At 42.6% G+C, this 24,167-nt stretch overlaps 1 protein-coding gene across 1 annotated transcript in view; it reads left to right on the forward strand.

The window, feature by feature from the left end:
- The window catches only part of DLG5 (discs large MAGUK scaffold protein 5), a 145,485-nt gene that overhangs the window by 71,047 nt on the left and 50,271 nt on the right, over positions 1-24,167 (forward strand). Inside the window, exons 8-18 of the mRNA XM_070946450.1 lie at positions 1,552-1,782; positions 3,836-4,020; positions 5,283-5,408; positions 8,505-8,637; positions 8,796-8,923; positions 9,939-10,114; positions 11,406-11,509; positions 13,213-13,305; positions 15,051-16,076; positions 21,366-21,504; positions 23,095-23,239. Coding sequence (XP_070802551.1) covers positions 1,552-1,782; positions 3,836-4,020; positions 5,283-5,408; positions 8,505-8,637; positions 8,796-8,923; positions 9,939-10,114; positions 11,406-11,509; positions 13,213-13,305; positions 15,051-16,076; positions 21,366-21,504; positions 23,095-23,239 — 2,486 coding nt within the window. The remainder of the gene's footprint in view (positions 1-1,551; positions 1,783-3,835; positions 4,021-5,282; positions 5,409-8,504; positions 8,638-8,795; positions 8,924-9,938; positions 10,115-11,405; positions 11,510-13,212; positions 13,306-15,050; positions 16,077-21,365; positions 21,505-23,094; positions 23,240-24,167) is intronic.

Here is a 24,167-nt window from a genome sequence, read left to right on the forward strand (position 1 = left end):
GAAATTCTAATTTGATTTGGGATGAATGACTTGGTTCGATCATTCCTCCATTATATCATCAGTTAGTTAGTTCCTCTTTCTTTCTTTCTTTCTTTCTTTCTTTCTTTCTTTCTTTCTTTCTTTCTTTCTTTCTTTCTTTCTTTCTTCTCTCTCTCTCTCTCTCTCTCTTCCTTCCTTCCTTCCTTCCTTCCTTCCTTCCTTCCTTCCTTCCTTCCTTCCTTCCTCCCTCCCTCCCTCCCTCCCTCCCTCCGTCTGTGCATGCATGCATTCTCACTCATGCGCACCTTTCAGTTTGGGCATGCGCGCGCGCAGTTTGGGCACTCAGTGTCTAAAAGTTTCTCCATCGCTGTCTTTTGATCAACCCCACGTTCAACGTGCGTACATCAACACGAGAGAGTTTCCTTCCGCACTTGACCAACCTACCTGTCAGGGTTCCAAGTAACATCCCCAACGAAAGAAAACTCCGAGGCTTGAGTTTCCTCAAAGTTCCATTTTATTAGAGGTGTCATATCGGCACATCTGGGAAAACCCGAATATGAAAGTTTCCAGGCTTTCCCCACCCAAAGAAAAGTTCAAGCACCCACATGTCCATCACATGGTCCAATCAAGCACCGTCCCAACTGGAGATACTTCCCAGTTCCAGCCCTCCAGGTGCAGGGCAAGATGTCCTTGACTCTCAGAGAAAGGAATGTTATTATGACTATATATCACCCATGCTTCATACAATCCCCCCCCCCGGGGTAGGAAATGTGGCAGACCTGAAGGCCCAATGCAAAAGATGGCTTCCAAGCTTGACACTTGGTATTTTTCAATTTCTCTGTGTTGTTTTTTTTTAAAGCAACTTCACTGAATAGTTGTACATAATTTAAACAAATGCATAAGCATAATATTGCAGTTTTCAGAGGATCACATTACCACATTTAATCTGTTTGCAGGTCACATTTAATCTGTTTGCAAAATACAGCCTTACTAATTAAGGGGGAGGGGGAATGAAATCCTTGGCAATAATAATAATAATAATAATAATAATAATAATAATAATAATAATAATAATAATAATAATAATAATAATTGCAATACCTGGTGATGCACGAATTGAAGATAAGCAGCAAGAAAAAATCACAAAGTACCGGGACTTACAAATTGAAGTTGAGCGACTGTGGAAAAAGAAATCATGTGTTGTCCCGATTGTAATTGGAGCCCTCGGAGCAATACCCAAAGGGCTACCCCGCTATTTAGAAATTCTAAATTTGCCGGACTTGAACATTTTGACTCTACAAAAAACCACCTTACTCGGAACAGCTTACATCCTCCGACGATACCTTAACAGTTCCTAGGTCCTTGGTTAGGACTCGAGCTGCTGAGCTATTAACCAGCCTCAAAGGCTGTGAATCTCACTAAAGATTAACCAATAAATAATAATAATAATAATAATTGTACAAATGCTCCATACAATCCCCCTTCCCTGTTTCCCACAGTAGTAAACGTGGCAGGCCTGAAGGCCTAATGCAAAAGATGGCCTGACACTACCAAGGGTTGCTTCCATTTTAGGAGCTGAATTCCGCTCTGGTGGAACGAGACCGAGCCATCTGTGAAAGGAACGAGCTCTTAGAAAAATACTGCCACGAAGTGAAGGACAAGGCAGAGGCCCAGAAGGAGCTGGACCAGGTGTGTAAGGATATTGAGACAGTGAAGGAAGAGAGGGATGTAGCCAGGAAGGAGAGAACGGAAGCCATCATCCAGAGAGACCATCTATTAAGAGAATACTATCAAGCTCGCCAGGTAACAATGTTAATCTTTTAAAAATTGCAATGTTGGGATTCTCTTCCCTTGGAGGTTCCCTTTTTCTATGGCCATCAGTGGGTAATACGCATTTAATTTATATCGGAATCGTGAACTGGTTTATGACTACGATTGAGCCCAAAATTGCTGACAATTGTGAATTGCTCAACCATACTAGACAACCGATTGCTGCAGAAAAACTGCCCCAAAGGCACAGGTAGTCCTTGACTTATGACCATAATTAAGCTCCAGATTTCCACTACTAAGCAAGACGGCTCTTAAGTGCAATTCCCCCCCCCATTTTAACCACCTTTCTTGCCACAGTAGTGAAGTGAAGTTAGTATAGGTAACCCTTGAGTTACAGTTGAGCCCAAAATTTATGCTGCTAAGTGAAGCATTTGTTAAAGTTGAGTTTTGCCCCATTTTTACGACTTTTCGGGCTACGGTTGTTAAGTGAATCACTGCAGTCCTTAAGCTAGTAACATGGTTGTTTAAGTGAATCTGGCTTCCTCGTCGCCAAAGGGGATCCCATGACCCTGGGACTCTGCAACCGTCATAAACGTGAGTCAGTTGGCCAAGCATCTGGACTTTGATCACGTGATCCTGGGGATGCTTGCAAAGGTCGTAAGTATGAAAAACGGTCATAAGTCAATTTTTTTTCAGTGCTGTTGCAATTTCGAACGGTCACTAAATGAATGGTTGTAAGTCGAGAACTATCTGTACATTGATCTATTCCCTGGCATCTGTAACAGTCTTGGATAATGTCAAAATGATGACACCAAGCTCAAGATCGCACAATGGCCCAGGTTTTTCATGGCATCATGGTGTCTGGATGCAAATATCTATGTTATGTCATTTTCCTGATGTTAATCATAGCCTTGTTATCATTTACCCTCCCTCCCCAGCAGGAGGCGCTGGATTAACTCTAACTTTTAATTCCATTAATTAATTGGCTCCAGATCAGTATGCTCGTATTCCTTTGTTAATCAGAGTTTTATCACTGGCATCCGATCAGGATTCCTCTCTCTTTTGATACTGGCATTTTAACCTTTTTCGGAATACATAAGGAATTTTCTGAGCATTATCTAGTGGTTTGGGTTTTTTTTTTTCTTGATTTCTTATAATTTCCAAATGTGTTGAACCTGCTTAATGTCAGGGTTCCAAGTAACACCCCCAATGAAAGAAAACTCCGAGGCTTGAAGTTCCTCAAAGTTCCATTTTATTAGAGATGTCATATTGGCACATCTGGGAAAACCCGAATCTGAAAGCTTCCAGGTTTTCCCCACCCAACAGAAAGTCCAAGTCCCTGCCCAGCACCCACATGTCCATCACATGGTCCAAAGCACCGTCCCAACTGGAGATGCCTCCCAGTTCCATCCGTCCAGGTGCAGGGCAAGATGTCCTTGACTCTCTGAGAAAAGAATGTTGTTATGACTATATATATCACCCCGGCTCCATACAATCCCCCCTCCCTGTTTCCCACAGCATGTGGCAGACCTAAGGCCCAGTGTAAAAGATGGCTTCCAGGCCTGACACTTGGTATTTTTCAATTTCTCTGGTTTTTTTTTTTTAACTTCACTGAATAGTTGTACATAATTTAAACAAATGCATAAAAATAATATTGAGGTCTTCAGAGGATCAACATTACCAATCGAGATTTAATCTGTTTGCAGAATGCAGCCTTACTAATTAAGGGTGGGTGGGTGGGAATGAAATCCTTGGCCATAATAATTGCAAATTGTACAAATGCCAAGCACAATTATTTATTTATTTATTTAAAAAAACCTAATGTTAAATGCATTTGCAAGCAAAGCAAAGCCAAGGAAGTAACAACAGAATGGATTGTAGGGTATCTTTTGGGGTTCTATTGAAACAAACCCAAAACTTCAAATATTTTTAAACAATGTCGTCAGAATGTTTTTAATGTCTTTCTTTTTTTAAAACAAACAAACAAACAAATAAATAAATTCCAGCTTGAGTCCTCTCGTCCTCTGCTTTGTACGCCATGTTGCTTCTGATTCTGTAAACAGAATCCCTTTTTCTACTTTCTTAGATCCAAGATTCGGCCACTTTGGATATAGAAAGAGCGAACAAAGAAATAGAAATGCTTCGGAAGCAGTACGAGGCCATGTCACAGGAGTTAAAAGAAGCCACACAGGAGGCAGAAGTAGCCAAATGCAGGCGAGACTGGGCATTCCAGGAACGGGATAAAATCGTTTCGGAGCGAGAGAGCATAAGGTACGCCCACCATACACGTGTCGCAAAAAGGGGTTTTAACTATGCAGGAAGACTAGATCTGCACTTTTGAAACCACGGGTGGGAGGAAACAGTTTTCGTGATTTATGACCACAATTTATTTATTTATTTATTTTTAGAATATAATTCTTTATTGGCCAAGTGTGATTGGACACACAAGGAATTTGTCTTTGGTGCATACGCTGTCAGTGTACATAAAGAAAAATAAAATACATTCATCAAGAATCATAAGATACAACACTTAGTCATAGGTTACTAATAAGCAATCAAATCATACTAGGAAACAAATTAAAACAATATAAATTGTAAAGATACAAGCAACAAGGTTATAGCCATAAGTGGGAAGAGATCGGTACTAGGAAGGAGGAGAAGAAGAATAGTAATACAGTCTTGTAAATAATTTGACAGTTTTGAGGGAATTATTTGTTTAGCAGAATGATGGCATTCGGGAAAAAATTGTCCTTGTGTCTAGTTGTTCTGATATGCAGTGCTCTATAGCGTCGTTTTGAGGGTAGAAGTTGAAACAATTTATGTCCAGGATGTGAGGGGTCTGTAAATATTTTCACAGCCCTTTTTTTGACTCGTGCAGTATACAGGTCCTCAATGGAAGGCAGGTTGGCAGCCATTATTTTTTCTGCAGTTCTAATTATCCTCTGAAGTCTGTGTCTGTCTTGTTGGGTTGCAGAGCCAAACCAGACAGTTATGGAAGTGCAAATGACAGACTCAATAATTCCTCTGTAGAACTGGATCAGCAGCTCTTTGGGCAGTTTGAGCTTTCTGAGTTGGCGCAGAAAGAACATTCTTTGTTGTGCTTTTCTTGATGATGTTTTTGATGTTAGGGCCAATTGAGCCCAACACTTCTGTTGTTAAGTGAGACATTTGTTAAGCGAGCTTTGTCCCGTTTTTATGACCTTTCTTGTCTCCGTTGTCAAGTGAATCACCAGAGTTGATAAGTTAGTCACACCCTCCTGGTTCACTTTGCTTATCAGAAGATCACGTGACCCCGGGGCACTGCGACCGTCATAAATATGAATCAGTTGCCAAGGGTCTGAATTTTGATCGGGGGAGGATTCTGCAAAAGTCATAAACTGTGAAAAGAGGCCCTAAATTCCTTTTTTCAGTGCTGTTATCACTTTGAGCGGTCACTAAAAGAATGGTTGTAAGTCTGAATTCTATCCTAGTGGGAATGGAGGCTTGTGGGGACTCCTGTGTAACCCTGAAACCCTGTTTTGATTTCTTTGAAGGACTTTGTGCGATAACCTCAGGCGGGAAAGAGACCGAGCCGTGAGTGACTTGGCGGAGGCTCTTCGTAATCTGGATGACATGAGGAAGCAGAAGAACGATGCCGGACGTGAATTGAAGGAACTGAAGTGCGTTATAGAAAAACTCTTTGCATGCTCTTATGTCGGGTCTTTCTTTCCCGCAGCAACACTTGGAATAGGACAGGATGTTTAATAGTATGTGCCGTATTTTTTGGACTATAAGACACACCGGAGTATAAGACGCACCAAGATTTTGAAGAGGAAAACGAAAAAAAAAAAAGTTTTTGGCCTCCACGCATCCGGTTTTTGCCTTCCCTGGCCCCCAGGAGCACTGTGCAGGCCTCCCAAACCCTCTGGGCATCCCTTTTTTTGCAAAAAAAATAGTCCTTTTTTGAGAAAAACGGACCCGTTTTTGGCCTCCCGAACCCCAGGAGCACTCTGTGGCAGCATTGAAGCTTCTGGCCTAATATGCCACTGACACTCTGGAGGCTTCCCAAACCCTCTGTGCATTCCATTTTTGCAAAAAAGGGACGCGCGCGGATGGGGGAGGATGTTTGGGAGGCCAAAAATGGCCGTATTCGGTCTATAAGACACATCAACATTTCTACTCTCTATTTTTTTTGGGGGGGGGAGCGTGTTTTATACTCAGAAAAGTATGGTAAATACAGGTAGCTCTAAACTTACTACCACAATTGAGCCCAACTACTCTGTTACTAAATGAGAGTCATTGAATGAGCTTTGCCCCATTTTACAACTTTTCTTGCCACAGTTGTTTCAGTGAATCACTTCAGTTGTTGTTAGTCATACGGTTGTTAAATGAATCCGGCTTTCCCACTGACTTGGCTTGTCAGAATCCAGCTGGGATGGTTACAAATAGCACTATCAATAGCCCTTATACTTACATACTGCTTCACAGTGCTTTACAGAGTCAGCCTCTTGCCTCCAACAATCTGGGTCCTCATTTTACTGACCTCAGAAGGACAAAAGGTTGAGTCAACCTTGAGCCACTCAGGATCGAACTGCTGAACTGCTAGCAGTGGGCAGAGTTAACCTGCAATGCTGCATTCTAACCACTGCGCCACCACGGCTCCTCCGTGGTTAAGTGAACCTGGGACAATGAAATCAATATAAATATGAGTCAGTTGCCAAGTGCCCAAATTTTGATCATGTGTCCATGGGGATGCTGCAACAGTCTTAAGTGTGAAAAATGGTCAGAAGTAATTTTTTTTCACTGCCACTGTAACCTTGGTCACTAAACAAATGGTTGTCCCAAAGGTGCTTTTTCAAGTGGCAACTGGACTTTCTGGTTTTTCTTTGAAGCTTCTTTGAGCTGAAGAAGCTTCTTGTATGAGGAGCGAAATGTCTTCAAGGAAAAACCAGAAAGTCCAGCTGCCTCTTGAAAAAAGCACCTTTGGGACTGAATGAACGGAGAATCTCCATCGACATTTAAAAAATGGTTGTAAGTCAAGGACTATCTGTATTGTTTAATTTCAAGTGCAATAATTTCACGCATTGTGAGTGTGTGAATGATAGATGGAGAGAGGGAGGGAATGGGGGAGAGAGAGAGAGAGAGAGAGAACCACATACTTTTGTAATATGCATATGTAATTTGTTATGGATAAAAAAAACATGTATTAAAACCCGTAAACCCACAAAATGTGGGAAAGAAGGAAAGAATACCGTATTTTTTCGGAGTATAAAATGCACTTTTTTCCCTCCTAAAAGAGGCTGAAAATTTGGGTGTGTCTTATACTCCGAATGTAGCTTTTTCAAAGCTTTTTTTCAGCCCTAACGAGGCGCTAGCTAGTGTTCGCCCTTTCCCTCCTTTGCTTGCTCCCTCCGACTCAGCTGTGAAGTTTTTTTCCAGCCCTAATGAGGCGCTAGTGAGTGAAGCGATCTCTGTGGTTTGCCTGCTTTTCTCATTGCTTCTCTCTCCAAAGATCAGTTGTGCTTTAGAAGCTGTTTTTTTATCCCCAAGCAGGGGATAAAAACCAGCAAATTAATGTGCTGAAGCTGACCATACTAAGGACGCTAGCCAGATGAATACCTGGTAGGCAGTTTTTTCCCCCCTTATTTATTTATTTTATTTATTGGTTCGATTTATATGCCGCCCTTTTCCGGAGACTCAGGGCGGCTTACAATGCGTTAAGCAATAGCCTTCATACTTTTCTATATACCTGCTTAGTAGGGCTTTCGCCACCCCCCCCCAAGCGGTGTTCTTTTTTATACAAAGTCAGCTTATTGCTCCCACAAACCGGCTTCTCATTTTACCTACCTCGAAAGAATGGAAGGCTGAGTCAACCTTGAGCCTGTTGAGATTTGAACTTGCAGTAATTGCAGGCAGCTGGTGTTACTTAACAGTGCTTTAGTCTGCTACGCCACCAAGGCTCTTTTCTTCCCAAAAAACTAAGCTGTGTCTTATACTCCGGTGCATCTTATACTCCGGTGCGTCTTATACAGTGGTGGGTTCCTCCCGGTTGGGTCCGGTTTGGCCGAGCCGGTAACGGTGACAATATAATGTCACCGAACCGGTTCCCCCCCGCCCTCCCACCCCCACCCCCCCACGTTATTCTTACCTTTTATTTGGTCCCACCCCCAATCTATTGCTGCCTCCTGAGTCCCAGCTGATGACTAGAGGGAAAAAAACTGTTTAAACTCTTGCCACGGGGCTTCAAAGGGCCGTCCTACAGCTGATCAGTGTGTACAGCTGATTAGTGTTAAAAGCAAACAAATGAGTCGGGTCGTAAGTGCGAGGACCTTCGAGAAATGACTCTGACCAGCTAGCCACGCCCACCTAGTCACATGACCTCCAAGCCACACCCACAAAATAAGCCACGCCCACAGAACCAGTAGTAAAAAAAATTTAGAACCCACCCCTGGTCTTATACTCCGAAAAATACAGTAGATCTGTCTGTAGGACTAACTTTGAATTGGAAGGCAAATAAACCACAACACTCCAATCTAAATGGGCTAGGAGAGATTCCTTCTTTGCCCACTTAGCAGATTTCTTTCAGGGTAGCATTTTTGGGGAGTGGTGGTGGTGGAAATCACCTGTCTATTAAACAGCGATCGGGATGACATTAAATCAGAATGCAAGGGATCCAGCATTGAAATCGGGACGTTCATCCTGTCATCCAGAGCATGTAAGGGTGAGAAAGAATAAGATGTCCCTTAATCTTGATTGTGATGTTCAACTTTCCGCAGAGAGAAGATGGAGAATCAGTTGGAAAAAGAGGCAAGGTTTCGACAGCTGATGGCGCATAGTTCCCACGATTCCGCTATTGATACAGATTCAATGGAGTGGGAAACAGAAGTAGTAGAATTTGAGAAAGACAGGGTAAGTTGAAGTCCACGGTCACAGGTTGGCAATAGAGCTCTGTTCCTTGGAACTTTCCAGCAAACAGAGATAGGATGGAAAGCAATATCTCATATGTGCTGACATGTCTTTAGTATAAAATCACTACAGCTGATGTGTGTTGCATTCGTATCTTTTAGGAGGACATGGATTTGAAGGCCCTTGGTTTTGACGTGGCCGAAGGAGTGAACGAACCTTACCTTCCTGGAGACTGTGGAATTTTTGTTACCAAAGTCGATAAAGGAAGTATTGCAGATGGGCGATTAAGGTATACTGTGGGTAGTTAGTCCAAACCTTTGAGTTGAATTGAATACTTTATTTGAATGGAATACTTTTATTTTGGCCAAGTGTGAGTAGACACACAAAGAATTTGTCTCCGGTGAGGAAGCTCTCGGTGTACATGAAAAGCAAGAGAATAATGATAAATTATAATAATCGCTTGTCGTTATAACTTATCATTATCAATATGTGAATCTCTTCATATGTAAATAAATTCATGAAGAACCGCAAGGGTAGCTGGCGGTTACATTTGCACATAAATATGAAGCCGTACTTATCTTTCAATGTCCAAAAGAAATTGAATAGCTAAAATGTTTTGTTGCGTCTTGATTGCCAAAGATGGCAAAATGAATGGAGAAATTTTAAGATGTGCCAATGTTGGACGAAGATGATGGGCGGTCTGTTGAATCTTGCAAGGGAGAAATGTTTGTTGAAAGAGAATGACTGTATATCATGGCATGATTCTGCTCATTTTGTGGTAGGGACAATGATGGGATTCAGCCGGTTCGGGCTGGTAGTTAAATTGCTGGCTGGCCCCGCCCCTTCCCACCCCGCCCTTTCCAGGAATCCCCACGTGCCCCATTTTGGCTCCCAGGTAAGTGCAGGAAAGCCACCTAGGCCCAAAACAGGGTGCGGGGGTGGTGCATCCCCCCCCACGGCCTGTTTTTGCTCCCAGGGGGGTACAGGAGGCCGAGTGCTGCCTGTCACACCCCCTGGCCATGGCCACACCCATCCAGCCGGTCATTAGCTCAGAGAACCGGTTGTTAAATTATTTGAATCCCACCGCTGGGTAGGAATATGAAATTCGGACTTATTTGGAGAAACACCAGGGTGCAGTTAAAAAGAAAGGCTTAAGAAACAGATATTCTAAAATGAGAAGGTTAAGAGTGAATGAGCGCACAACGATTGTGGATTCTGAACTAAGCTGCGTGACCTTTTAACAAAAGTATGTTTGAGGTAACTTGGTCATGTCGAAGGTCATGCATTTTGCTCTAATTAATCAGGGTGAATGATTGGCTCCTGAAGATAAATGACGTGGACCTCACCAACAAAGACAGAAAGCAAGTAATAAAAGCAGTCCTTAATGGCGGAGGAATTATCAATATGCTGGTCCGCCGAAGAAAGTCCTTAGGAGGGAAAGTGGTAACTCCGCTGCACATCAACCTTTCAGGCCATAAAGGTGAGGCCGTCGTGCTGCTTCAGAGTCAGTGGTTGTTTATAGATGCTGTCAGCTAACAAATATGCAGAGATCCAGTCAATATTTCCACTGCATTCTTCATGGATTTGCTACCAAAGTGAATAAGTACGTTGGCATGCTTTCCTGGTTTCAGGCTGAAATGCCTGTTATGGAAGATGTTTTCTACTGTGTATTAGTGATCGAAAACATCAGATTTCATTTTTGCAACAGCCGTGGTGGTATCACTATGTGCAGTAGCTCTTCGGATACCGACTTTCCTAAATTAGAAGGTAAAGTCTGCTGTCAGTCAAACTCAATTCTTTAGTTGGATTCATGGATTTCAATGTATACAGTATTTTTTTTTTTGGTAGTAATAGGGTATCATTCTGGATAATTTTTTTTTTAAAAAAACCTTCCCAATTTAGCCTGATCCCTGACGTTTCTTGGAGTTTTTCCATCCAAATCCTGACCAAACCAGGCTTTGCTTAGTTCCCAAAGTTACCCAACTGCTGTCAGATGTTGAGAACTCAAAACAAAATTATGTGTTTTCAGGAGTTACCATTGTAGCCTTACATCAAAGATTTCACCTATGGGTAACGTAGAAACAAGGTAGATCAGCTGCTCAAATGAGAGATACATACCAAAGGGACTGTACTGGTTAAATTAGAAGAGAAATAACCAGTTCATTTCTGTAAGATCCGAGGTGGCACAGTGGTTAAAATACAGTACTGCAGGCTAACTCACTGCTCACTGCCAGCAGTTCAATCCTGACCAGCTCAGGGTTGACTCAACCTTCCATCCTTCCAAGGTTGGTAAAATGAGGACCCAGATTGTTGGGGGCAAGATGCTGACTTCGTAAACCGCTTACCGAGGACTGTAAAAGAACAATGAAGCAGTATATAAATCTAAGTGCTATTGCTATTGACTCAGCCTTCCATCCTTTTGAGGTCAGTAAAATGAGGACTCAGATGGTTGGGGGCAAGAGGCCAACTCTGTAAACCACTTAGAGGGGGCTGTAAAGCACTGTGAAGCGGCATATAAGTCTAAGTGCTATTGCTATAAAGAAAACGTTTTAAATCTTCAGAATTCTGAAAATGTATACTGAATGCTGAATAGATTTGGGTGACTGAGGCTGGTTCAACCAGTTCAGGCTTGGTTTTGCAAGGAAGCAGGTATGAAACAATCACACACACTCTCATCCTTCAAACATGGCTATAGCAAAGACTGATTGGGCATGCCAGTAAGCTTTGTGTGAGAGGATTGCTAAAAATTCACCTTGGCTTCTTCATTACAGATAGTGGAATTGGTCTGGAAAATGGAATCTTTGTCGCCACCGTAACAAGTGGCAGTCCAGCTGCCAAGGATGGATCCCTCACTGTGGGAGATAGGATCATTGCTGTAAGTTACTTTTCAGTAATCTTTTCAGAGTAGAAATTCAGATCAGACGAGAGGCGAAGGCTATTTGGCCAGAAGCAGAAATAATTTCTTCTAAAGTTACCTGCTAAGTATTAAGTGGTTGGTAAGCAAACATACTGGTTGTAAGTTACTTGGTAAATGCTGCAGTCATGATGGCTTGCTATGGGCATAGTTTTGCCAAAAACTGGAAATAGCTGTTGATTTTTGGAAAAACAGTCATAAAACATGTTGCAAACAGCTATAAATGTGGCCGGGTTTCCAGACACCCAAAGTGGAGTCGCATGACCATGGAAGGGGCCTAACCATCAGAACTTCTGATTCAGGTGGTAAGTCCTATTTTTCGGGTCAGTTGTCATTTTTAAGGATCGCTAAATAGCTGTTTGTAAATCAAGGGCTCTCTGTAGAAAAACTGCAGGACTAAATAGGTTTAGCGGAAAAAAGGAGAGGAGTGAGAAAAGAACAGTAACTGAGTTGGAAGGGACCTTGGAGGTCATCTAGTCCAAGCCCCTACTCACGCAGGAAGCCTATACTAGGGATTCGAACTGCCGAACTGTTGACCTTTCTGATCGATGAGCTCAGTGTTTTAGCCACTGAGCCACCTAGCTAGGCATCCTGGCCCTTTCCATATACAAGGCATGGTCTGAACCTATTTGCAGGTCTTGCCTGTTTTGTTCCTCTCCTTCCAAAACACGTGTGTGTAGGGGAAAGGAGTGGCAGAACCTGGAGGCGGAGTTAAAAGAGGAATCAGCCTAGAACAGTGACGGCTAACCTTTTTGCCGTCGCATGCCAAAAGTGGGGGGAGCGGGGGGGGGTGTCGCGTGTGTGCCCACACCCATAATTCATTGCGCATGTGCACGCAACCCCCCCCACTCCCCACGCTTTTGGCATGCAATGACACGGTAGGCCCATTTTTCGCCCTTCCCAGGCTCCAGAGGCTTTCTTGGAGCCTGGGGAGGGCAAAAACGGCCTTCCCCACCCCGTCGGAGGCCCTCCAGAGGCTGGAAATGGCCTGTTTCCCAACTTCCAGTGGGACCGGAAGGCCCGTTTTTTCGCCCTCCCCAGGTTCCAGAGGCTTTCTAGGAGTCGGGAGGGTTAAAATGGCCTTCCCCACCCCCCCCGGAGGCCGGAAACAGCCCGTTTCCCGACTTCTGGTGGGCCCAGAAGGCTTGGAAATCAGCTGGCCGGCATGCACATGTGCGCTGGAGCTAAGCTAGGGCAACGCTTGTGTGCCCACATATATGGCTCTAGGTGTCATCATGGGTCCTAGAATCTCTACGTAGCCACAATGTGAATTCCATTGACTCTTTTCTAACTCCAAGCAGATGCTAACAGCTGAAAAGATTCCTGTGCATAATCTGTTAAGAAATAAATCAGTTTTAAGTGTACCTTCCTGTGTGGACCTGGTCTTTCATGCCCGACATTCTAGCTCAGAAAATTGCTCTCGCTTGCCTTACTATTCTAATACTGAAATTTGATGCAAATCATTGCTGTCGTTGTGTGTAATAGTTCCCTTGGTTGCCCAAAGTAGAATTACCTGTCCAAGCGCTAATAAAGGAATAGACTAGAAAATCTTCTTTCGAAGAACTGGGGGTGGAAAGTGAACCTGGAAGACCAATATTGAATACAGTGAATATTCTAGTATTTTCTTGACGGTTGCATGCTTGATACTCTTCCTTTTCCTGCAGATAAACGGCATTGCACTAGATAATAAGTCACTGACCGAATGTGAAGCTCTTCTGCGAAACTGCAGGGAGTCCCTTACGCTTTCGTTGATGAAGGTGAGCGGGAATAAAGAGTGCATAGTCTTTTGTCGGTGAATAATATTTATTTAATAGGAGAGGATTCCAATCATTGTATCAACCACTTTTGTAGTGGTCTTCTTATATTCCACCATGCACAATCCCCGTTTCTTCTTCGGAAGACAATAATGACATACCAGACACATAACAGTGTCAAACTAGATTTCATTGAGGGCCGCATTAAGGTTGTGTTTTACCTTGGGCAGGGCAGGGTGGGCGTGGTCGTGGGCGTGGTCGTGGGCGTGGGCAGGCATGGCCAGCTCAACATCACTCATGTCAGGGGCACCTATGATGGCCCAAGAGATCTGCCAGCGAAAACAGGCTCCTGAGCTCTTTTTTCGGTTACGGCGGCCTCCTGCAACCCTCTGCCAGGGAAAATGGAGCTTGGGAGGACCGCATGGAGCTTCCCAAGCTCCGTTTTTGCTGGCAGAGGTACCACAGGCCAGTCCTTTGCTGTTTCCAGAGCGGCCCTGCAGGCCAGATCTAAGCACCCCGTGGGCCGGATCCGTCCCCCGGGCCTTGAGTTTGACACCCCTGCTCTAAAGCCATCAAAATTTTGGCTATTCATAGATCTTAGAGTAGTGAATTCCACTTCTCTGTGTTTATTTTAAATGTATATACTCTATGGGATTTTACAAGTTTTAGCCCAACACTTCTAGAAGGCTTAGGGTAAGGAATCTATGTTAGCGTTTTTTTCCCCATCCCATAATTAATAAAAAATAATACAAATGACAGAATAAATTCCAAAAATCAATGTATTTTATATGATTGTCAGAATTCAGCTTTTCTGGTAACAGTATAAAGGTACAAAATATTAATGTATTTTAGTGCAGCATACCCACAGCTTGGTAGATTAATATGTAAGTTTGGTACTGCTTTATCGTACAACCATATCTATAAATTCTGTAGCAGTAGCTTGCTAATTTCCTGCTGACGTCGTTTCATCTCACGATTTAACTTTTTATTAGTTTATCAAAGTATAAAATACAAGGAAAAAAAATATGGAAAAGTAAGAAGAAAGGTGGGGGGAAGAAGGGATATACCCATGTTTCCCCAAAAATAAGACCGGGTCTTATATTAATTTTTGCTCCAAAAGACACATTAGGGCTTATTTTCTGGTTAGATCTTATTTGGGGGGAAATACGGTACTAAATGCATCCATCTGGCTGACAAACTTAACTGGGGCTTATTTTGGGGGGTAGGGCTTATATTATGAGCATCCTGAAAAATCATGCTAGGACTTATTTTCCAGCTGGGTCTTATTTTTGGGGAAACAGGGTAGTGTAACAGGAGGGAAAAAAAGAAAAAGGCACAGACTTCTGACTTTCTTTAGCACAGTAGAAGGTAACAATATTACAACCACTACTTTTTGTCTTTACACAACAGTATGTACAAGCCATTTCTATAAAAATAAGCCCGTCTAGTTTACAAAAACAGAATCAAAGTTTCATTCCCCCCCTCTCCCCCCACCATTGCAAACACCAAAATCTGGAAGCAATTTCAAAATAAAGTCAAAATTAAATATAATGTCTTATTTGGATAAAAGAATCCATTTAGCCATCTCTGCTTCTCTTTGCCATGGGGGATTAATATATCGTCCATTCTCATATGTTCAAATTTAGTCCATAATATTTTACAAACTGTGGAATATTATTCAGCATGACTTAAAAGAACCAGCAGACATGCACATACATATATACTCGTGTTGTTTCTTCTCCACCTAGGTTTATCCTCAGAGCTCAAGTTCCTCTTGGAGTGGGCAGAACATATTTGAAAACCTTAAGGATTCGGAGAAGATCTCCAATGGCCGGGTTCACACATCCGAAGTACAAGTTCAAAATAAAAGAAACTTAAAGCACAACAGTTCGACCCAAACGGATATTTTCAACCCAAACATAATGGATGTCAAGAAGGACCAGAGCGATCAAGAGAACGGTTTGTACTGCAGTCTGAAACCGTTCTCCAGTAGTGTTTTACATAGTGACTCCCACCGGAACACGGCCCATGAGTGCCACAGTAATTCGGAACACAGCCTCGAATCCTTTGGTCCAGACGGGTATGGAGACCCAAGTTATGGGATAGTAAATTTAGACAACCAAAGGCTTTCTTTTGATCCCACAGTTGCGGACTGCATTGTTCTGGAGAGCGCGTTAGACAAAGGACCAGGTGGGAAGCACAGTGGTGGCACGTGGCCCAAAGTCGTGGTCAACATAGCTCCGGCAGAAACGGAAAAATTCTCAGTGTACAAAAAGCCCAAACAAAGAAAATCCATCTTTGACCCGGACACTTTCAAAAGACCTCTGACGCCTCCCAAAATGGATTATCTGTCTCCCAATCCAATGTTGGGATTGTCAGCCCAAACTTCAAAACCAGAAGCCATCTCCACTCCTCCAACGCCTCCGACCAGAAGCGATTCTATTAAATTTAAACACAAACAGCAGGCCAGTTCTGCCTCGGAGTCTACCGTGACGATGGGCTCCCCCCCTCCTAGTCCAGCTGCAGTCCAGCCCCCGCTTTCCATCGAACTGAAGCCAGACTCTTGTCTTCTCAAGGGGCGAGGTAGACCTTCAGGACATTACTACAGGGAAGAGGGGGTAGATCCTGGACATTTGCCCTCGAGAAAATCCTGTGAAGAGGACGTTGGCTTTCAAAGAGTGGAAGAGCCTGAAATCAAAAGGCCAAGGCCCAAATCTGCTCCCGCCTTCAGGCATAAACTAACCCCCGTGCCCATTCCTAATCCATCTCAGCAGGTAGATATGGGAGCTTGAAAAAGGATCCTGGCCAATCCTTCCCCCAGTGATTTTAGGGTTTAAAATCAGGGGTGTCAAACGGTGCTAAACCGGGCATGGCCAGCGTGTGACGCATCCGGCCTGCGGGCCGTGAGTTTGACAACCCTGGTTCAAATGATCTTTTCTGACATGAAAGTGTATTGCATCACACAAAAGTTAACTTCTTGTTCAAGGTGTGCCACAATGCTTTTTGAAGAGGATCTAGGATATGGCTAACCTTTTTGCATGCGTTCCATAGGTTCGCCATCACGGATCTAGGACAACTCGCTGCAGCCAACTCACCGTGGCTAACTTGCCACAGCCAGCTCTCTGCAGGCCAACTCTTCATGGAACAAGAGTTGCACCAATATCAAAGGACTGGTGGAATAGAATCATTAAATAAAAGATGCCAAAGGAGGGGCAAAATGAAATGTGAAAGACAAAAATACAGTAGTGGCCAAAATTGTGGAAACCTTTTGGGGAAAGTGTATTTTTGAGGTTTGATGGCTAATAACACGACTTTTTATTTTTTGGAGTTTCAAAGTAATCCTATTCCACTGCTGGAGTGGCCTGGGAATAGCCCAGGCCTTCATCCAATTGAAAATCTATGGAGCCAACTAAAGAAACTTATTAGTCAGAAGCAACCCAGCAATAAAACCCAGTTAATAGAAGCAATCATTCAATCTTGGTTTCACATTAGAACAGCTGCAGAACTCAAAGACTTGGTTCACTCTGTGGGAAGAGGTTGTAAGGCCGTAATTCATGCTAAAGGTTACCCAACTAAGGATTAATTGATGTGGTGATAATTTCTGTATATCTCATTTTTTCTATGTTGATAATTTTTGTTTTTTCTACGTGTTTCACTTTTCTTCTTTATACTGTAACTGCTATTCTAATAGCAAATCCTTCCTAAAAGTTATTGCAGTACATTATTGATTCAATTATCTTTCCATTGATATATAATTTTATGGTACTACTCCAAAAAAAAGTAGTGTTATTAGTTAGTTTTAGAAAATACACTTTTCCCCACAAGGTTTCCACAATTTTGGCCACTACTGTAATTAAATTGAATTGTTGAATTGTCTCACAGCATCCTGCAGTGAGTTGGCCACAGTGAGTCGTCCTGTAGCAAGTTGGCTGTGACGAGTTGGCCACAGAGGAGGAGTTCTTTTTTCAGCTCATTTATACTAAGTCTTTCTGCTTTTATTTATTTATTTTTAAATTTGTTTTAAAAATTTTAAGCATTTAAAAATGCTTAAAATTTTAAAAAATGCTTTGTGAATAGGAGCAAAGGAATCTGTACCATTTGCTGGTCTGTGACCCTAATAAAAATTAATTGATTAAAGGAATCTTTATCTCAGGAAAAAAACCAGTTGAGCTTGACATTATTGTTAAGTGTTTGCTGGTGTTTCTCTGTACAGGTAGTCCTCGACTTATGATCGCCGTTGAGCCCAAAATGTCTGTTTCTAAAAGTGAGACAGTTGTTAAATGAATTTTGCCCCATTTTACAACCTTTCTTAACAAACAACACTTAACAACCAACAGATTGTCAAGTGAATCACTGCATTTGTTAAATTAGTAGAATGGCTTTTAAGTGAATCTGGCTTCCTCATGGACATTACTTGCCAGTAGGTCGCAAAAGGGGATCAAATGACCCCCGGACACTGCCACCGTCATAAATACGAGTCAGTTGCCAAGCGTCTGAATTTTGAACACATGACTGTGGGGATGCTGCGACGGTTATAAGTGTGAAAAACAGTCACAAGTCACTTCTTTTTCAGCATCCTCGTAACTTTGCACAGTCACTAAATGAACTATTATAAGTCTAGGACCACCCGTAAATGGCATTTACATCCACATTTAAGGTTGTTTGTGAGATGATAAATCATTCAACTCTGCAGCTTGAAGCTTGAGACCCAAATTAAAGCAAAAACTTAGTTATAACTCAGCTCTATTTAAATTTCCTGGGACTTGCTCCCAATATACTGTATTTTTCGGAGTATAAGACGCACCTACCTTTTTTGGTGAGGAAAAGAAGAAAAAGGAATCTCCCTCTGTCTCTGCCTCTGAGCAATTTTGCCTCCTTGCAGCAAACAGCAAACAGCCTGTTTAACTTTCATTTTCATTTTCAGCATAGCTTGATTAGCACAAGGAAAAAAAAAATCTGCTCCAGCAATTTACCTCTTTGCAGCAAGCAGCAGAGCCCTGCGCAAAACAGCTGAGAGCAAATCAGCTGAGAGTCGGGAGGCCGATCCAATCAACTTGTGCTAATTAGGCTGTGCTGAAGCTGAAAGGAACTGTTTTGTTTGCTGGGAGGCAGAGGCCAAAGAGTGGGGGCCAGTGGGTGGGTGGGGCTACATTTGGTGTATAAGACGCACCTAAATTTTCACCCCCTTTTAGGGGGGAAAAAGGTGCATCTTATACTCCAAAAAATACAGTTATTTATTTTGAATTGGGATCTAAATCGCATATGCCCCAACCAAAAGGACTTGAATTGTTCCTTTAAGCTACATTGTCCATTTGGATAATAGCATTATTTTCTAGACATTGAATTATTTTTACTTAGGCATTTCCCCCCCCCCCCCCCCTGGAATATGGATCAGCAGATAGGTAGATGGAGCATTTACATGTGCCACTTAGCAGTGTAAACACCTGCATCTGGGTTACAGTTTTGCAGCAAAATCACCCAGAGAAATCTATGTGTGATTGTTTCAGACTATTCTGTAGAAAAATCCCACCAAAACACCTATTACTTGAAAATAATATCCAGTAAACCTGAGCCTTCCCCGAGGCCTTCCCGTAACACGATGTTTTTCAGCTGAAAAAAAACATTGTCTCACACTGTATATTTAGAAAGCAGATTAACCTGCTCCCATTCTCTTTGTCTGAATGTAGAATGTTCACAGTGTCCCCAGATATTTTATGACAACTCATTGGTTGCAGACTGTTTTCAGTAATCAATCCCTGGGGATTGAAAAATAGCTTTCGGAGTGGAAAGAAAAAATTAAAATATAGCACACTCAAATGTCTACAGAGATTCTTAATCATCCAGGGCATATCTGTCCCAAAAGGCAACTGGACTTTTTGTTTTTTGGGGTGTGTGTGTGTGTTTTCATTGAAACCATTTTGCTTCTCATCCAAGAAGCTTCTTCAGTTCTGAACAGAAGGTGTGCCTTTTGGAAAGCACCTTTGGGATAGATACCAGATACCCTACAAAGGTATCCAGCCAATATGGCTGCAGAAGGCTGTTTCTATTGCTCCCATATGTAAATAAAACATTCATTTTGTTTGTTTTTCACTATAATTCCACCAATGTTAAGGATTTGAAAGCAAAGCAAGCCCAATTTTCTTTAAAAAAAATTCTCTGAAGGTGGCCAGGGTCAAATGAGAAGAACTGAATGGAAAGGGATAAAGTATGACGATAACAGAAGTCATGAAAATGTTATAAACAAAACCCTGTTTTGTGTATAACAAAAGAGGCAGAAAATTTGACAATCTTCATGCCAGGTCTGATTATAAACACTTCCTATATATGTATACAACAGAGGTGAAATTCAAATTTTTTTACTACCAGTTCTGTGGACATGGCTTGGTGGGCATGGTGTGGCTTGGTGGGCGTGGCTTGGTGGGCATGGCAGGGGAAGGATACTGCAAAATCCCCATTCCCTCCCCACTCCTGAGGGAAGGGTACTGCAAAATTTCCATTCCCAGCACACTCTGGGACCAGCCAGAGGTGGTATTTGCTGGTTCTCCGAACTACTCAAAATTTCCACTACCAGTTCTCCAGAACCTGCTGGATTTCACCCCGGTATACATACTTACTTACATACATACATACGTACATACATACAGACAGACCTGGCATGAAGATTGACAAATGACCATGCTCCACAGTGATGACTATGGCAACATTGCCATGATTATATATGAAAATTCAGATAATTGGCAACTGGATCATTTTTATGACGGTCAAAGTATCCCGGAGTCACGTCATCCCCTTTTGCAACCTTCTGACGAGCAAAGTCAATGGGGGAAACCCAATTCACTTAACAGTGACTCACTTAATAACTGAGTTATTCACTTAATAACTGTAGCAATCCATTTAACAACCCTGGCAAGAAAGGTCATAAAACGGGGCAAAACTTGCTGAACAAATATCTCGCTTACCAACAGAAATTCTGGCCTCAATTGTGGCCGTAAGTTGAGAACTACCTACAGTAGTTGTTTGTGAGTAGAAATTGTACCCATGTGTGTTTAAGTATTAAATCTGACCTGGATCCATTTCGCTTGGGAAAAAAAATACAACAGTATTCATTACATTGATATTAATTCTCTGCTCTTACCATTGTAGTATTGAACATAGTAAACCTATTCATTTTTCCCTCTTAACGTATCTTCTAATAAGAATATACCATATTTTTCGTAGTATAAGATGCTCCGGACTATAAAACGCACCTACCTTTTTTGGTGAGGAAAACAAGAAAAACAAATCTGCCTCCCAGGAATTTTGCCTCATTGCACCAAACAGCAAACAGCCTGCTTTACTTTCATATGTGTTTTCAGCATAGCTTGATTAGCACAAGAAAAAAAAATCTGCTCCCAGCAATTTACCTCCTTGCAGCAAGCAGCAGAGGCCCACGCAAAACAGCTGAGATCAAAACAGCTGAGAGTTGGGAGGCTGATCCAATCAACTTGTGCTAATTAGGCTGTGCTGAAGCTGAAAGGAGCTGTTTCTTCTTGCTGCTTGCTGCAAGGAGGTAAACTGCTGGGAGGCAAAGGCCAAAGGGTTTTTTTTTAGGGGGGAAAAGGTGCATCTTATACTCAGAAAAATACGGTAATATTAATATTAAGCATAATAATCCTAATAGTCATAATAATAACAATCATCATATTGTTTACATCTCTATCTTAACATATTTTCTAGTTTTCTCTAATCTTCTTTTATTTCCAACTTCCATTTTTATTCTCTATCGATCGATAAAATAATTCCCATATCATATAATATTCAATTTGTTGTGAAACACAACATCCCTTTATAAATTGAGGACCCAGATTGTGGGGGCAATCAGCTGACTTTGTATAAATATAAAAAAGAATGAAGGCTATTGCTTAACGCATTGTAAGCCGCCCTGAGTCTCCGGAGAAGGGCGGCATATAAATCAAATTTTTTTAAAAAATTGAGATTGTGGCAGTCACTCTCATCATGGGTACAGGCTTCTGTTGAAATATTGCCGATAAATATAGAAAGATGCTTTGGATTTTCCTCCCCAGGTACAGAAATACATTCCAGCGAGTGAAGAGCTCCTGTCACCAGAGGTACAAGAATGGCCGACCTATTCACCCAAACGGGCCAGTCGGCATAGCGACGGTTTTGTGTCGGCCTCTTTATACTCCGGAAGCTTGTCGGGAGGTTAGTACCCGCGATTGGCACGCGACGACCCTGTTCATTTCAGACTTTATTTTGTTGCATGACCCCTGCCCATCTACAGATACACCTTGGTTTACAAACTGTTCATGTAGGGACCGTTTTTTTTTTTTTTTTTTAAAAAGTGACTCCTTGATTTATACAACCATTTGTTTATCCCAAAAGGTGCTTTTTCTAAAGGAAATTGGACTTTGCTTTTCCTTGAAGACGTTTCGCTTCTCATCCGAGAAGCTTCTTCAGTTCAGCTTCTCAAGAACCGAAGAAGCTTCTTGGATGAGAAGCGAAACCTCTTCAAAGGAAAAACAAAGTCCAGTTGCCTTTTGAATAAGCACCTTTGGGATGCTTGGAGGACCGAGAAGCTCCATAAACAACCATTTGTTTAGTGACCGTTTGGAGTTACAACAGCACTGAAAAAAGGGAATTATGACCGTGGTGGTATCCCCAAGGTCACGTGATGAAAATTCAGTTGTTACGGTAACTGGCATGCATTTATGATAGTTGCAGAGGGTTAGGGGATCCCCTTTGGCGACCTTCTGATGAGCAAAGTCCATGGGGAAGCTCGATTCAACTACCGTAACAACCGAGTTACTAGCTTAACAGCTGCAGTAATTCTCTTTAACAACTTTGGCTAGAAAGGTGGTGAAATGAGGGGAAATTCAATTAACAGCTGTCTTATCAATTGAAATTTGGGACTTTATTTTATTCTATTATTTTATTATTTTTATTTATTTTATTGTATTTATTACTTTCTTTTATTTCTTTTATTATTATTTTATTTTGTTTTGTTTAAAAAATTATTGGCCACCATCCCAGGGGTGAAATCCAGCAAGTTCTAACAGGTTCTGGAGAACCGGTAGCGGAAATTTTGAGTAGTTCGGAGAACCGGCAAATACAACCTCTGGCTAGCCCCAGAGTGAGGTGGGAATGGAGATTTTGCAATATCCTTCCCCCAGGAGTGGGGAGGGAATGGAGATTTTGCAGTATCCTTTCCCCTGCCACACCCACCAAGCCACGCCCACAGAACCGGTAGGGAAAGATTTTGGATTTCACCCCTGCCGCCATTTTACAGCAGGATAACTCTGACTGTTCCATAAAAGCTAAAACATAAAAAGTTAAAATCAGTCATTAAAACCAAAGACACATGGGAAGTGTGTGTGTGGGGGGGAGGTGGGATCTATTGTTACTCAATCAACCCCCTCCATTGTGCTGATTCCCCCCAGAGCCACGTCTTTAGGCCCTTAAGAAAAGATAAGTGGGTTGGGGCCAACCTCACATTGGGGAGAAGAGCCAAAGCAGAGAAGGCCCTTCTGGATCCCGCCAGCTGGAATAATCGGACTGATGTGCCTCCTCTGCCAGCACGGGCGATACAGGCCAGTGGGGTGAGATGGTCCCTCAAGTAACTTGGACTCATGCCATGAAGGGCTTTCAAGGGGATCACCAATACTTTGAATTGCACCTGGAAGTTAGGGGATACCTGTATCCTTGGGACAGCTTTTCTGCAGCTATCCGTTAACTATTACGGCTGAGCTACAATACTGCAGAGGTTACTCTTCTAACTTCTCTTTGCTCTTGTAGGTACCGTCCCGAGAAACATTGCGCCATGCTCTGCTGTGACAGCTGTGATGAGAAATCCTATTTACACAGCCTGGAGTCATAGAATTGCCACCAGCAACTGCTCATCGGCAGCCAATCAATATTGCCACCAACACCTGCATCCCAGGTATTTAGATAAGAAGAATCTTGAACCAAAGCACAATCACCTCAGTCGTAGCATTCGTCTTCCAATTATGGTCAGCCGAAAGGTTCAGAGAAGCCTTCAAGGAGGCATCAAGTGTGCTGTCCCACTCACTCACTCACTCACACACACATGTAATGGTGGATTAGTGGGTTTATTAATATTCCCCAGCAGTTCCCTTCACTAAAAACCCAGAACTGTCCCAATTGCGTCCAGCCACAAGCAGACCAATGCTAGGCCCCAGAGCAATGGCCAGTGAGTCCACAAGGCAATTTTCGTTTCCCAAACAAGATAAACCCACCAGGCAAAATTAAATCCACAGTGCAAGAGGGTTCACAAGGCAAGAAAAGTCCAGAGTTCAGAAGACACAATCCAAGTCAAGACACAGTGTCGATCCAAAGCAAGGCAAGATCACAACAACTAGAAAACACAACAGCTAGGAAGTGGACACGTTGTTCCCAGCATTGCCTCCAACTGGCTGCTGTGCTAAATAGCTAGCTTCCGGTGCAGCCCATCAAGAGGGACGAGGATGCCTCCATGCGAGTAGTTAGGCTGACCTTCTCTGCTCCTGCCTTTTCTCTGCCCCGCGTGTTCTTGGATCAGGTGCAGCAGGCAGTTCCTCTTCCTCATCACTGCAGCTGGGTTCTTTTTCCACCTGAAGCCTCAGGGCTGTCCTGCTGCAGCCAAATTTCTGTCAGATGTCAGTTTGGAGACATTGACCAACTCCCCTCCTGAAGTGTCTGGGACTGGTTGATCCTCCTCCCAGTTGACATCTGGAGAGATGTCTGGGGAAGCATCTGGAGGAATCATCACAATCAAGCCAACTCATTAGGATCGTCCAGAAATTTAGATCCAGAATGAACGTGAAGGAGGGTGTAGCTTAGGTCAAGAACTTTTTAAAGTAGCTGGATCC

The sequence above is a fragment of the Pituophis catenifer genome, unplaced genomic scaffold (assembly GCF_029215685.1).
Source record: "Pituophis catenifer annectens isolate HBS135680 unplaced genomic scaffold, rPitCat1.0.hap2 SCAF_6, whole genome shotgun sequence".
NCBI classification, from domain to species: domain Eukaryota; kingdom Metazoa; phylum Chordata; class Lepidosauria; order Squamata; family Colubridae; genus Pituophis; species Pituophis catenifer.